The sequence below is a fragment of the Siniperca chuatsi genome, linkage group LG10 (assembly GCF_020085105.1).
Source record: "Siniperca chuatsi isolate FFG_IHB_CAS linkage group LG10, ASM2008510v1, whole genome shotgun sequence".
NCBI lineage: Eukaryota > Metazoa > Chordata > Actinopteri > Centrarchiformes > Sinipercidae > Siniperca > Siniperca chuatsi.
In genome coordinates this window covers 21824428-21839843 of record NC_058051.1, presented here as the reverse complement: position 1 = coordinate 21839843, position 15416 = coordinate 21824428, and the positions used below count along the sequence as shown (strand labels likewise).

The window sequence follows — 15416 nt, the reverse complement described above, 5'->3', positions numbered from 1 at the left end:
TTGTTATGTTCCAGATCAGTAGTTTGTGACAATAGCAAACAAGCTAACAGGTTTCAAACAAAACTGCGGTGTGGTAATATGGTGGTATTATTTATTAAGAGATACATATACATTAAGATAACACGTTTTCTAATTAGATATGCATTGTAGACCACCAGAGCACAGTGGAATTAGCACAATCTAGTGTATGAACCTTCTTTAACATATGGACATAAATCTACTGAGTCGAAATCTGGCTCAACATTGCTCCATCGGGAGGGTGAGAATGAACTTTGCTTGCCTACCACAGGAAAACAAAGAAAGCATGACACATCAGTCTGGGAGGAATTCTAAGCAGCAGCTATATGAAACCATTTACCAGCAGCCCTGATAAAATCACTTCCCAAGAAAACAGAAAAGAACTGTAATTGGACAACACCCAGCATGGCACATTCAAAACCTGAGAAATCAATGAGAAAAAAAATCTAGTTGTCAAGTTTATTGGCGATTAAGACAAACATTGTAGACTGTAATTTGGCACAGCACTTCCTTCCAAAGAGAGACAATAAAGAGAGAGTAAATATTAGGTTAAAAGTCAGATTACAAACTATAAATTTCATTGTAGCCCCAGTCTATTACAGTAATAACAAAACCTTTTATTCTCCCTTGGCTGTATTGATAAAGATTCAACTCAAAATTTGTTATTTCCATGATTAATTGACAGTTTGAGTTGCTTTCATGCTCCCTTGTGTCTTTTGGTGTTCATCTGTCTTTATAAATATTGTTTGGTGCGTGCATATATTTCCTATTTCCTGCTGTCCTGCCTGAAGTACCAGCACTTTTTCAATTGAATTCAATTCAAAGGGCTTTATTGGCATGAAAGTTTCAAGAACAATGTTTCCAATGCATCAAAATATAATTTGTCCAAATATTTGGACAGCACACAATAACAGTTATAAGAACATTAACACAACATTAAGATTGATATAAAATAATTCTATATATATATTATATCCTATGCGTGTGTGTGTGTGTGTGTACTGATGAATGGTTTATGTTTAGGGAAGGATAAAGGGGTATAGTAGCCATATTGAAATTAATCCCCAGTTAACAGTGTTATGGATCGTATGTAGGAACAGAGTAATTCACCCTGTAACCATCTCCCCAATTACATTTCAACAGATAGCATGACACAGTTAACTTTGAACTGAAAGGTAAAAATCATACTTTATGTATATTCAGTTTGTTTCTGGGTTATGCGTGTGGGTCAAATGAGTTTGCGTTTAAGTGTCAGATTTGTGCCTGTGCCATACCATCAATCAAAAAACAAGTTATGCCGCGTCTGCTTCAACAAATGTCAAATAAAATCCCACAAGCGGTTATTTTGGCAGTGACAAAGGGAGTTGACGATATGAACAGGTCATGACACAACCATTGGTTTTAAAAACACTGTTCAGAAATTAGAGAGAGAACGCTATGCTAGGTGTTATTATCACTGGAATTATATGCAGGGTGACAGAAGAGTCAACTCACTCTCTACTCTTCTGACAAGCTGTATGACATTTGTGCTGCCACCACTCTCTCACTGACAACCTCTTCATCTTCTGCAATTCATGTCACAGTCTTTAAGCGTGTCTCAGCGTTTAAGTATAAAAAAATGAATTAATACAAGTAATTACAGCGGTTAAAAATGAAACCTTCAAATGATACTATATGTGATTTTAACACTATAACATAGTGGTATAGTATGTTGCTAGTTTGGTATAATTTTATTATAATTGCTTTAATAAATGAGCACGTCTCCCCCCTCTCCAGGTAAAAAGATTTCACCACAAAGGTTGCTATCAGCATATCGTTCAGTAAGGGCAAATTCCATGCCAAAAGCTTCAGAGCTAGAAATGAGCACTAAGATGTGGCAACCACTCCCAAATTAGCAAAGTATAAAAAACAAACCCACCCAGTCACTGTCAAAACATAACATTTCAAAATCACCAGAGCGAGATAGTTTGTGCAGTGCATTAATTCCATCTTCAAGCAAGCAATATACAACCTCTACGACATATACAATATATCTCCAAATATGTGAGATGTTTAAGTCCAAAATGCACGGGTACAAAATCCAACGATAGTGGTATAGCTTTCCAGTCAGATCAGTCCATAATCACAATCTCAAACTAGGAACAAAGAGCAACTTGGTTGATATAAAAATGCCAGTCCAGCTGTGCCCTTTAAAGCTGTATGTTTTTTTCTTGAATTGTACGGTGACAGATGCCTCCCAAGGTCTGGAACTTTGGACCCAAATTATTCAGAAAATTCAAATCATCTCCCAGGTTGCTGAGGGACATCTCATCCAGTGACTGGCATTTGCTGCTCTGCCCCTCATAGGCATACGCCTTGGGTTGGTACACTTGGTGGTAATGGTTTCCATCAATCATGTACAGTCTCTGTGGGATTGAGGAGTCAGAAAAAGATATCTGGGTAATTTTGTTAGTAACAGGTCTTACCAAAATACATCTAAAAAGACATTCACTCTGGATGTGTAATATTATATTCATGGAATTTAACTACTTCTTTCATTGCTTAAAGCAGATGTGTACAACCTTATAGTGTTGTTTTATTGTTTATTGTTATTTATATGAACATTGCTGAAGTTGAATTTGATCCAATTCACTACAACAGGATTGCGGCCTGTCCACCAGTCAGCGCTGTGCAGCAGGTGCAGTTTATTGAATTTGATCATCAGTAAAATGGCTGAGGTTTATATAGAGCTTTTATCCAAAGCGCTTTACAATTTAACTATTCACACACTGATAGCAGCAATCTACCGTGGAAGATGCTGGTCTGACCAAATGGAGCAATTTGGGGTTCAGCCAAAGGACACTTCAACATGTCCCAGTAAAGACAAGTGCCTTGTGGTGGCATTCTCATAGCACGCCTGGTGTTCAGCTCTGTGTGATGTTAGACTCTTACCCTGTCAATGTGATCTGCAATGTGATGATTTGACAGCATACTGACAGAGCGTTGGTACCTTGATGAGCTTGCCTGTTCACAAAGAGTAGGATTGTGAACTCTCATAGCCAAAATATAATGTAGATTTATGGGCTTCCCACTGCTTAATTAACATAGGTTTATATTTTACCTACTTATTAAAATATACTAATTCAATGAAGAGCACTACTTACCTGGTAGGGGTTGGTCCTGTTTGTAGTCCATGTAGAGTACTGAAATTAAGGACATAAACAGATTCAGTCTTTACTACCCTCAGTTGACCTTATCTGACAGTCACTGTATTTGTGGATTTTTTTTAATTGGAACCAGAATTAATAAATCAAAATATAAATTTTTTGCCTCAGGATTCACTCCATTTATATATCAGTGAGGGTAGACTAAATATTAGAAATACCTCTCAGTATAATGCAATAAAATTCAACAGAACAGCAAATTATGTACATACAGTGTGTACATTTAAGTGTGTACGTATGTGAATGCATTCATGTCTGTTATATCTTTTAGACTGCTGTATTTACATTGCTGCTGCAATGTTAATGTGCAAAAAAAATTTAGAACATTAAACTACACATAAAGATAGACAATTATTAGACGCCCCATATTTTTTCATTCAAGTAGATACAGTATATCGTGAGAAATTTGCAAAGAGGCTGTGCAACACAGGCTGTACAAAATAGGTACAGTACTACTTATATAGCATTAAAAACAAGTTGGGGCACCCCCTTGTGGATTTAAGCTGGCAGTGTACAGACTCTCTACAAAACACACCTATCAAAGCAATGGATCTCACATATGCTGTGTGATAACACATTCACCAGGAAAAACACGCCAAAAAAAGGCAGCTATTGTTATTACAGCTGGAGCTACTCACCATGGTCTGTCCTCCCTGGCTTCTGAGAGTGTCTCTTTGACGCTGCATGCCCAGTGAGTTCATGTTGGAGTTAATCTGTAGGATATACAGTCAGGTTAAATCAGTGTAGAAGAGCGTAGTAGAGGACAGCAACAGGCCCTGCCTGTTACCAGCTACAGATGTGTAGGTCATATCTGCACGCACCAATAAACACTGTTCATTGTTAGTTAATTTACTGTTTGAATATCATCATTTCATCATATCAAGTCCTGCTGCTGTAAACATTACTCAAAGTCATCGTAATTCTTTGTCTTGAATTACAAACACACAACGAAATGTATAGGCCTGTTACTCACCAGGGTGAACCCTGACCTGTTGTGCAAATCCATGTCCTGGGTCATTACTGTGGCCATCTTAGACATCTAGTTGAGCAAAGCAAATTAATAAAACAACCTTACAAGCAGAGCCCAGTAAAAATGGCATTGTATTTTTGTCTATGGCATTTAAACAAGCATTCTATCAAATGTTTGAAAAGGGAAATGCAGCCGCAAGATCAATTCTTGGAAATTTTCATGAATCATATACAGTAATTCTTTATACAGTAGATTCATCAGTACATACATTACATTCAATCAACTCCTTAAACGTATATGTCTGCTGGTGTACCACAAACCTTTATCTCACATTCAGAGGCTACTATAGTACTTCGCAGTTAACTGCAGTAAATGTGATCAGTGCATCCGAAATAGATCACGTAGTCCCTCTTTGCGGGTACTCCAGGCAATCCAAGATGTCTTCTTTGTATCGTGTCATGCCATTGTTAAAGTTCACCCTTTGAGCTACTTGGTACTCAGTGCTGTATAAACCCTGTAATTTATGCCATAAATGTGTCTACAACATACATCTTAACCCGAGTCTTACATCACATACCTGTCTATCTGTCATCTTCTCAGGTAGATAGACAAAGAAAAGTAACAAAGTGGATCCAAACTGACGTATCTAAGGGCCTGTCTGTGAAAAAGTCAACCACAAAAAGGGGAATGAGAGGCTGAGGGGGGAGAGGAGTACCTTCATGGTGCCCTGTTTTAGGCTGTTTGTCACAGCCACACTGTTTGTAGGTGTCAGGAGCAGATTTGGCTCAGTCTGGCAGAGAAAAGAGAAAAAAATTAAAAATAGGGTAGACCCCCCCAAAAACGGGTAAGTAATATGTCACTGTCACTGTCTTATTCCCTCTAATTTGCACACACACATCACAACCAACACACCTTGCATTCGGAGCCCCCTGCTTCTTGGTTGTACTTGATGAGGGTCTGATTGCCCTCATCCTGCACCATGGGGATGTGCTTAATCTCCTTTACACACCCACACTTTATGAGGAGTAGCAGTACTGCAGACACACATCACAATAACACTGTGACCAGAGTATACATGTTGCGGTTTCAAAGAACTTCCTAATAATTGCTTTGGGCTAAATTAGAGAAAGTACCCTAACCGGTAAGATAAAGCTGGGTGGGGAAAATGAAAGAGCAGCGCTTGATCCTCCCTCATCACCACCATTGAGGTGCCCGTGAGCAAGGCCTTAAACCCTCAGCTGCGCCAGTGAAAGTACTCAGTGATAATGTCATATAGTGTAGTTACATGCATATGAACATGGAAGCAAGTTATGACATGTTTAACTCCTGCTTCACCAACTCTAATCTGCAAGGTTTTTTTAACCATTAGGGATCAAATCACAAGGACAGAATTATTTTGATCAGACAGAGATCTAGCAATTATCAAAAAAGATCTCTTGTAATGGTTAAATCAAGCTATTTGATTGGTTTGGGTTCAAATAATACATGACTGATTTATCTTAGTATGAGCTAACACTCTTGAACAACTTCATTTCCTCATAGAAGTTGATTTGCATATAATTGACTTGATACAAAAATCTTTTGAGGGTCTCTGCAGGTTTATTGAGCATGAACTTTATGGTTTTGTTAATGTTGCCACTAATTGCCATACTCACACAAAAATATGAGGAGTCCTGCAATGATCAGTCCAATGCCAGGTGCCCCAAGACTGGATGAGGACGGCTTTTTGCCAAGGCAAACGTCTCCCTTTCCACAATCACACACCATCACTTCCAGAGTATCATGCCCAGTCATGCTCTGTTGGTCCTGAATCACCAAGGGCACTGAGTAGTTACCGTAAGGAAGTGTCTTCAGGCTAACAAGCCCACCTTCCTCACCTGGTGAAGGATGTAAAGAGAAGTGTGTAATGGCTCTTGGATGGGAACATTTTAGTTGTTTTGTTTTTTTAGTAAGTAGTGTTTACAGATATGTACTAACCAGAGACAGGGTCTAGTTTCCATTTCTGCTTCAGAGTTTTGTCATCACCCCCCAGGGAGAAGGCGAAGGGCCCACTGAAAGGATGGATGTCTAAGTCCTTGACTGGTATCATGACCTTATTAACCTTGTTTCCACACATAATGACGCTCTTGTTGACCAGCTTAGGCATGTTGTCATTGATATCCCCCAGGTGGATCAGGACAGTGCATGTACCTGTGGCTGGAGGCTCACCTTGGTAACCACAGCAAATGGGAGAAAAAAACACTTCATTAACCTAGGCATTTAGTTTACCAGTGGACCATATTATCCAGCTTGTTTGATTAGAATATACAATAGAGCTTCGTCATACCATTATCTATGGCACAGATGCGGACTTTGTAAATATTATCGTCATTAACAAAGGGTGACTCTCTGTCCATCTTCTTAGTTGATGTGATTTGTCCGGTTTTATTATCAATGGCCACCCAGCCAGCTGGATCGTCTAACAACACATACCTAATCACAGCAGGAGAAATGGAAGTGGTCATAATTCTTTGATAACCAAATTTATTAAAAATGTTTATGGTATCTGTTTATGTTAAAAAACGAACATCAGACGATATATATAGATTAAGATTTTTTTTAACTCTCAATTGTTGATATCGGTAACCGCCAGAAATATCCAGCATAGGCTGGGCTCTATTTACATTGTAGCAGTAAGCTCAGCAGGCATACAGTATGTAGACACCAACCTGATCTTTTTTATGTCAGAGTCGACATCATAGACCTTTGGAGTGAACAGCACCTTTCCTGGCTCCTCCTCTTCCCTCTGGTACAAGTCAACATTAACTTTCTCAAACTCAGGTGGGTCATTGACGTCAATCACTTTGAGTGTGATATTGACTGAATCTGGAGGTGGAAGTGTGCCTGTCCCATCAGTTGATTTATCTTTACAAACAAATAAGGGTTCCTCATTCTTTACCCCGATCTGCAGGGTGGTAAAAGTTGTCTTTTCAAAATCCTTGCCCTGGAAGAAACACACAAGGTCAATACTGGTGCAGCTGCTGTTTATGATAAATGATAAAATGTTGGACTTTTAGCTTGACCCACTGTAAATGAATGAAGTTTCTATTAGCGTGAGAAAAGCAGAATTACCTTGATGACACTCAGAATACCCTCATTAGTGTTGGGGTCAGTTTCAAGTTTGTAGTTTGCGTCCTCATTCCCTTTAATGAAGAAGTATTTGGCACGCCAACCAGGAGTTTTAGGAGTGTCTTTGTCCTCTACCGCAACTCTCAAAACATTGTTGATGATGGCCGATTCTAACACTTCACCGTGGTACTGGACAGGCAGAACAGTATCATCTTCAACATCATACATCACTTTAAAAAGCAACTTTAATAATAATAAAAATACATGCCTTCCTCTCCTTGAATGTCGGTGGATGAGTGTTTGTGTCAACAATATTGAGAATAACAGCGGCAGAGGAGGTAAGGGACGGTGTTCCATGATCTTTGGCTTCAACGAAAACTTCATACCTCTTTTCTTTCTTAAACATACAAAAGATGATTTTTTAGATATAGTATTGACAAAATCAGTATGTGTGTGTGTCCATGTACTGTACGTTCAGCTGCCCACTGATGTAAGTATAGTAAGTCACTGAGTCTCACATCGTAGTCAAAACATCCTTTAAAGGTGAGTTGGGCCATTCTGCCATCGATCTGATGAATATCTATCTTGGGCTCTTGTGGTTTCTGTGAAGTCACACTGATGGTGATTTGAGAGTTGGATGTGTTCCTCTGATCTATGTCTGTGGCATGCAGCTGCACTGGCAAGTACCCTGCAAGAAGTTGAGTAAAGGAAACAAAGGAGACTGAATGTGTTATAGAAGTACCAGTTCTCGCATACTCTATGAGTCATTTGCGCAACTGTGTACTCACCCTCTGGAATATTTTCCTTCACATTTTCTTCATATTGAGTCTTCAAAAATGTAGGTGGGTTGTCATTGATGTCCTTTATTTCTACATCAAAAGCCAGTTCCTTGTCTATTTTATTGTCGGTCTTTTTGTCCAAGATATCAAAACTGATCTGTTGGTAAAGGTACACATGTAAAATTATTTTTAATGGTTAAAATCTATATAAAATGTATTTATCATCAGAGGGATTGGTAATCCAGTATTAGCTCACATGGAACATAGCGTGTTCTTCTCTGTCGATAGCTTTATGGGCATATACGTCTCCGGTTTCTTCATTGATGGAGAACACTCCCAACGGCTCATCATTCACACCCATTCCACTTATACGGTACTTATGGGTTTGCCCCACAAGGTCCTTCTTGTCATTAAACATCTAGTGTCAAGACACACACCATTAAGCTGTTGCATGTTTTGCCCAGCCAGGATATTGAGCTTTCACATTGATCGTTAAATTTATTTACAAAATGATGTCTTCACCTGCGAAATTTTTTTTGGGTATGGCCCAGGATCTTCCTCTACTAGTTCAATTGTGGACAAAACCCACCTTCTTTTGGAACGCACCAAAAGCTCCTGTTGAACCCAGAATGCAGATCAAACATACAATTGTTAGAATTTCTGCTAGAAGCAACATTTATGCAGGAATTCCAAACATGAAACAGTTACCCGCTTGGCACGCCTGCTGTTGTCGCCACGGAGAGACTCTGCCAGGGCTGTTAATGCAACCTACAACAGAAAAACTGCATAGTGATACTCGTTCTCACCTTGCCATGTACGGGCTTAGAGTTTCTTCTAACCTGCATGTCTAGACTGGGAGGAAACCAGAGCAACTAACCAATTTCTCTTAATTTGCCTTTGAGCAGGAGTGCTTTAAGGAGAGTATATCATGTATGGTACAGTAATTAATAGCACTGAGAAAATTACACCAATTTAGATTTTTATGAGATCTTGATGAAATCAGTCTAGACTATCATGGCAATTATGGCAATTGTATAAACATCTAACAAAACTTCAATGAATAGCAAAGAATGTTAGTCACTACACTTATTGTTAATTTTTATATTTTATGCCTTTATTAGATAGTGATAGTGGAGAGATGACAGGCCACTAAATATTAACAGATCCTTTTAATGTCAGTGATGTTAGTGTGTATCACAAAAAATATTCTTTCGTGCGTATCCTATGGCCTTAAAGCTGATCGCCACCTCCCACAGCCAAAAGTTCAAAAATAAAGTTAGTAAGTAAACCTCGAGTTTATAATTTTTTTATTATTATTGATTTTTTTTGTTGTATTTTATAAATTGCTGACAGTAGAGATGTGGCAGAAAATGAGGAGCGAGAGATGTGGGGAACCACATTCAACAAAGCGAATTAAGTGAATAAAAGTTCACTTGCAAAAACAGATAAACGCCATTCTTAAAATGAAAAAAACAATACCAGTATGACTGATATTCCCTTGAGTGGACCCGCTGCAGTTCACCTACAGAGCCAACAGTTCTTGCACAAACTGTAATTTAAATAACAGTCATATTGTACATATTCTTTATTATTTTTTTATATTATTTAATATCTTATTGTCTATTTTATATTTATAATTCTTGACCTGCAGTACTTGTTTATCTTTATATTTCTACTATGTTTATTGTGTGCTGTTTGTGATTGACAATAAAAGTGAGTGCACAATAAAACAAACATGATTTATGAAAATGTAAAAATTTTGAGATGTCATAACAGCTCAACACCTGTTTGATTTATATTCCCTTGCACAAAAAAACATGATTTAGGAAAATAAATGAAAACAGAGATACAGTAGCTGTTTTTGCAAATGAACCCTTCAAATTAACTGGAAAGTAAAGTGTATCACTCAGGCACTGGGAGCAAATTATTCAGTGAAGACCTCAGCCATGTCCCAGTGAATTGAGCTACAGTACAAGTACTTAAGGATATGTTTTTGGGATATGAAAGACATGCTCTAATTGCACTGAATTAAGTTGTGCAAAGCCTGATTTTTATTTAAAAAGAAGAGGAACTGCTTTGCAGTATAACTGCAAAAGATGGGACCACAGTGGGAGGTGATTCAAAACACCACAGGGTTTGAGGTTCTGCAGTTGCAACTAACTTAATAACAGGAATACATGTGCATTATAACACAATAAAATCCAACAACTAAAATGTGTGCCTTTGTTAAGCTGAAAGTAGTGTTGTAAGGGGCTCATGTTACCATGTCCACAACCTGTATTTTCGTAATATGCAACACATGAATTCATCCATCTGCATTTGCCTGAAGACTTTTTAACTGATAAAATAGCAGCAACTAGATGTTGTTGCATGTACTGTTACTATGCATGTAGACGTTCTGTGCTGTTATTTCTAAGTTTACAAGTAATCACAAGCAAAACAACTCTTTCAAACTGATATTTTGTGATCAAAATAACCAAACATTCACTTTGTTTTTCATGTTCAATGTTAACCAAAATTTTGCCTGTTTAAACAGTATGATGCCTTATTATACATGATCTATATAACTGCAGATAATTCAGAATATCATGCCTACCAACAGAAGCAGGGAAATGGTCCTCATCTTGGTCCACTCTGCTTGATGTCTTATGTGGGAGTACTCTAAAAGAGTCAAAGACAGCTTGAATAAGAGTGCACAGAAGACAACCCACAATGCCTGCAGGCAGCAGGTTGGCTGACTTTGCAGCAAACAAAGGGATGTTTGTTCATGCTCACAGAGCTTGGCTCAGGTGGACACACCTCCAACTCTATAGCTTAGGTTACCATGTCTTATTTATGTCTGGCTTACATCACATGGAAATGTAGATCAATTTCATAGGTCCTGTAAGTATTAGATAAAGTGACAGAAATTACAATTTAAACCAATTAATTAATACTTTAAGTAATGGACATGATTGTGTCTAGCTCTTCAAAGACAACATCATTTGATAGATTCTGGAGGCTCTCCATCTATGTAATGTCTTTCAATGTGAGCATGGATGCCGCCAGAGATCATAATACAAAGCTGTTGGTGGAACAGCTCCCATCTATTCAGAGATTGGCTCAGGGCATTGACAGAGTACTTGAGTGTGTATTAAAAGAGCACACCCATATTAACAGCTGAACCTTCATTGAAAAATAAATGTGTTTAGTGATGGATTAGTACAAAAGAGTGAAGAGAGGGAAAACTGTGCATCATGTAAGGTAACATAACAAAGCAAAACAAAAATAATTTTCACCTCCACACATCACTTGCTGGATAAACTGATACAAATGACTTATTTTCCTTGAATCAATCAATGACTTTTACTATTAGAATTATTTTCTGAAAATTTTGACTAAAACCATATTTTTCAAAATCTTTCACCACAAATGACAAATTTTTCATTGATAAACTATATTTCACATGTACTTATTGCATATGTATTTTTTGAGTGTTGTCTGAATGTCTGTAATGATTTTTTAAAAATGTTTTTTAATAGTAATGAATTAAGGTGTAATAAAAGTTAAATGCAAAAAAATTAGCTAATTGATGCTAATGCCCCTAAGGGCAGCTAAAGTTCCTCAGATCCCAAAGCAGTTTTAAGCCATGTTATGGGCCGATATAAGAAGATTTGCTTTGTTGTACTTCCCTCTCTCCTAGCTTCTCTCCTTTCTTGGTTCATTTACTTTTGTCAGTCTGATAAATGCTGTAAATCATCAAAATGGGAAGACGCATCGTTTCCCTGGAAAAAACTGTCTGGCTCACCCACGTACATCCTGATCTGCCATACGGCATGTTTGACAGGAGAAGGTTTCAGATATACAACAACTAGCGAAAATATACTTATTATTATTATTATTTGTTTCTCATTACAGTCCACTTCGTACTCCTCATATTGATGCATATGCATAAATAAATTACTGTATTATGATCTTAAAAACTAATAAACCCATACGATATTCAAATCTGAATTCAAGAAAGATGTTCTAGTCTTGAGAAATGAAATGCAGACTTGCTCTACAAGTCAGTGCCTTGACAGTGTGGGAATATAACAACATTTTACTTCATATTAACTCAACAGCTGCTGTGAGGAGAGAGAAATAAAACTCAGAATAATGAACAGGAGAGCTCCTCCCTATAGATTTAGCCTCAGGTCAACTTAAGATTCTTGTTTTGTCACACAATGAGATGGCAACTGGACTTGTTTACCCTGCTGGCAAAAGTTTATTACCATCTATTAAAGTTATGGTTCAAACCTTGAATAAAGCAAGAATGTTGTTTTGTTATGCAGCATTAGTTTCTGTTGTCACATATGTGATAAGGAATCACAGAGTTCACACTTTCTGGCATTTTGAACCTTCTTTTGAAGAAAAGCTAATTCATAGTCACTGAGACAAAATGAGAGTTGACAGAGTGGTACAACTGGAAAGGAGGGATTAACTATTGTTGACTGGTTTTAGGAACTCACTGGATTGCTTACACTGGTCTTCAGTTGCTTTGATAGAAGATTAAGATTGGGGTCTGACGACATGGGTTATTGTGATGATGAAAGCTTTAAGATTTTTACTGACAGTATTGGAGTAAAAGGTTGAATGTCCCTCTTGGAAGACTTTCAACTAGTCCCACTCTTAGCCATTGTATGCAAGCTTGAAGTTCAGGAATTATAAGATTAAGTATTCAGACTTGGAGGCAAGGGCCAGAGGGATTTGCTCCAGTTGTGGAAGCATATTAGTGGTTGTAGAAAAGGTTTCAGTTGTAGTCATCTGGACACTGTTTTCAGAATCAAGACGTTTCGGCTCCCATCCGGAAGTCACTCTCAGTTGTGAACATGGTCTGAGAACTCAGAAATTTAAGCTATTTTGTGTTGCTTAAGCCCTGCCCTCAGGGAGGAGTCTTCCTGAGTGGATGATCTTGGTTAGAGGAGGCAGGAAATGGAAGGTCTGTGGTAAACTGAAAGTTTGTGTAAGGGAATAGAAAAAATGATCCAGTATTTTTTTCCATACATCCTTAGGAATTCAAAGGAACATCCTTTGAAGCCTAGAAATAGGTTGATTCAGGGAGGAAAGTTCAGTTAACTTTGGGGGTCCGCACACAAAAAGAATACTGATGTAGTGGGAAGGAAGGATTTTACTGTAATACATTCAAAATATATGATTTATTTATTTATATGTCTTGCAGCTCGTTAGCAGTTAAGCACAGGCAAACAGTTCGCAAGCAACACCTGGAGGGCACACAATGGTATTTAAGCAAATTCGGTCGGAGACAACAGAGAGTATACTACAGGCAAAACTTGTAAAACTAGAAGAACTAGAAATCCAATGCACAGAGAGGAGAGTCAGTATTGTATATCCTTGTGATATATCATTAAGATTTGGAAATTATTTTTGCACACTATCATAGAGGTGAACACAATGTTGGTCCACAAAATGATTTCAATGTAAGTGATGTTCTCTTTAAACATGTATGGGTCTTTTCTTGGGTATCTTCAAAAGTTTTTCTATTGTGAAACTCCCTCTTAACATCCAGTATGAACAGAAGGAATGATTACAGCAAGCACAAAATGCCTATACGGACATAGTGAGTATTGAGCAAGAGCAACTTGAAAAAATGTGAACCTATCCTTTATCTATACAATATGCAGACCTTTTACACATTGTAAAAATGATTGCCACTGTGTTAGAAAAAGCAGCAGAGAGAAAGATGCTGGCAAGACAACCACAGAACGTTGCGGAATGAGAACCGAAACCGAAAGAAACCAAAAGCCAGTGAGTGACAGACAACACAGGCAAATGGAAATTTAATGGTTTTAACCTCTGTTTCATTTTTATGTAGTTCATAGCAAGATGTTCAAACAGCGAAGAGATACACATCATGACTAACACTGTAAAAAGGTTGTTTTGAAAGTAGCAGTAGGCTCAACCAGCGGTAATAGCTGATTATGAATGTTTAGCATTCACACCCTCACAGACACACCCACATAGTCACACACCCACACAAACGGACATGTATTATACGCAATGCATAAACAAACAAATATTTGTCAGCTGAATCCCTCACTCTCCAAATAGTCATACATATCCAACTCTCAAATGACATCTCACATGGAGGACAGGAGTAACTTTGTATTGAGTACAGGTGTTACGGTGTAGTTACATAATTGAAAACATAAAGTAGTCACTAACAAGAACAAAATGGCATGCATTTACAAACACAGTTCCATTCATGATACTGTAAATAGTTTGCACATGCACACGGCAATAGGTTCATGATAACGTTGTCAAAGAAATATACTTTTGGTTGGCTTTTGTTCACTGTGCCTCATTTCTGCTGTTGATCTTCTGAAACCACAAAAAGAAGATGCATGAACCCTGCAATTAAACTGCATCTTTGTGCCTTTGAACTCAGTCCAGTCAGAGCGCCCTTTAAGCCATGCACTTGACAGCTGTCAGTCTGAAGTCTTAATGTTTTTAATTGTCACAGCAAGCATGGAACCATGATCATGGAACAATAGGCTAAATAGCTCACTACAGTTTGATGTGAGCCATGCCCCAGTGCAGATGTTATATTCACGAGGAGGTCTGGTAACTCCTATGAGAGGGGTGCTATCTACTGTAATCTAAATGGCAATGAAGAAGAGGAAAATCAAAGGTAGTCAGAGTTCAGGTGCAGAAAAAGTTAAAACGCTTTAATTAGTTTTTACAGATTGCATTGGATTAACCTTTTCTTTGTATTTGTCTGCATTTGAGGGAGCAAATGCTGTCGGAGACAACTGAGAGTAAACTACAGGCAAAACTTGTAAAACTAGAAGAATTAGAAATCCAATACACAGAGAGGAGAGTCAGTATTGTATATCCTTGTGATATGTCATTAAAATTTTCCCTGTGTGGAAATTATTTTTGCACACTATCATAGAGGTGAACACAATGTTGGGCTTCATGAACAACTCTTAATTGTGTGCTTGTCAGCTTTAAATGATAGATTCACAATTTTTCAACTCTGTCTTAAAACAATAGTCAGGCTCCCATATGAAGATTGAAGCAGGTTTTGCTTGTAATTATTCCTCCTGTTCACACTGGCTCTGAAGAGATTCCTCCACAAAATGATTTCAACGTAAGTGATGTTCTCTTTAAACATGTGTGGGTCTTTCCTAGGGTATCTTCAAAAGTTTTTCTACTGTGAAACTCCCTCTTAACATCCAGTATGAACAGAAGGAATGATTACAGCAAGCACAAAATGCCCATATGGACTTAGTGAATATTGCTTTAAAAGCAACTTGAAAAAATGTGAACCTATCCTTTATCTATACAATATGCAGA

General features: G+C 37.8%; 1 protein-coding gene across 2 annotated transcripts; it reads right to left on the bottom strand.

Moving 5' to 3' along the window:
- Positions 1–74: 74 nt before the first annotated feature.
- cdh26.1 (cadherin 26, tandem duplicate 1) lies at positions 75–10775 on the bottom strand. Of its 2 annotated transcripts, XM_044212517.1 has the most exons (19): positions 10675–10775; positions 8787–8846; positions 8601–8693; positions 8335–8496; positions 8088–8235; positions 7818–7987; positions 7568–7696; positions 7303–7488; positions 6900–7174; positions 6518–6663; positions 6169–6399; positions 5847–6068; positions 5104–5225; positions 4907–4981; positions 4195–4260; positions 3860–3934; positions 3162–3200; positions 2950–3021; positions 75–2423 (listed from the first exon to the last, which is right to left on the bottom strand). In XM_044212517.1, the coding sequence occupies exons 1-19, from the start codon at positions 10699–10701 to the stop codon at positions 2208–2210; spliced, it is 2514 nt and encodes an 837-aa protein (XP_044068452.1). In that variant the 5' UTR covers positions 10702–10775; the 3' UTR covers positions 75–2207. The 2 variants fall into 2 exon arrangements, with proteins under 2 accessions (XP_044068452.1, XP_044068453.1); XM_044212518.1 differs by lacking the exon at positions 2950–3021.
- Between the last annotated feature and the right edge of the window lie 4641 nt (positions 10776–15416).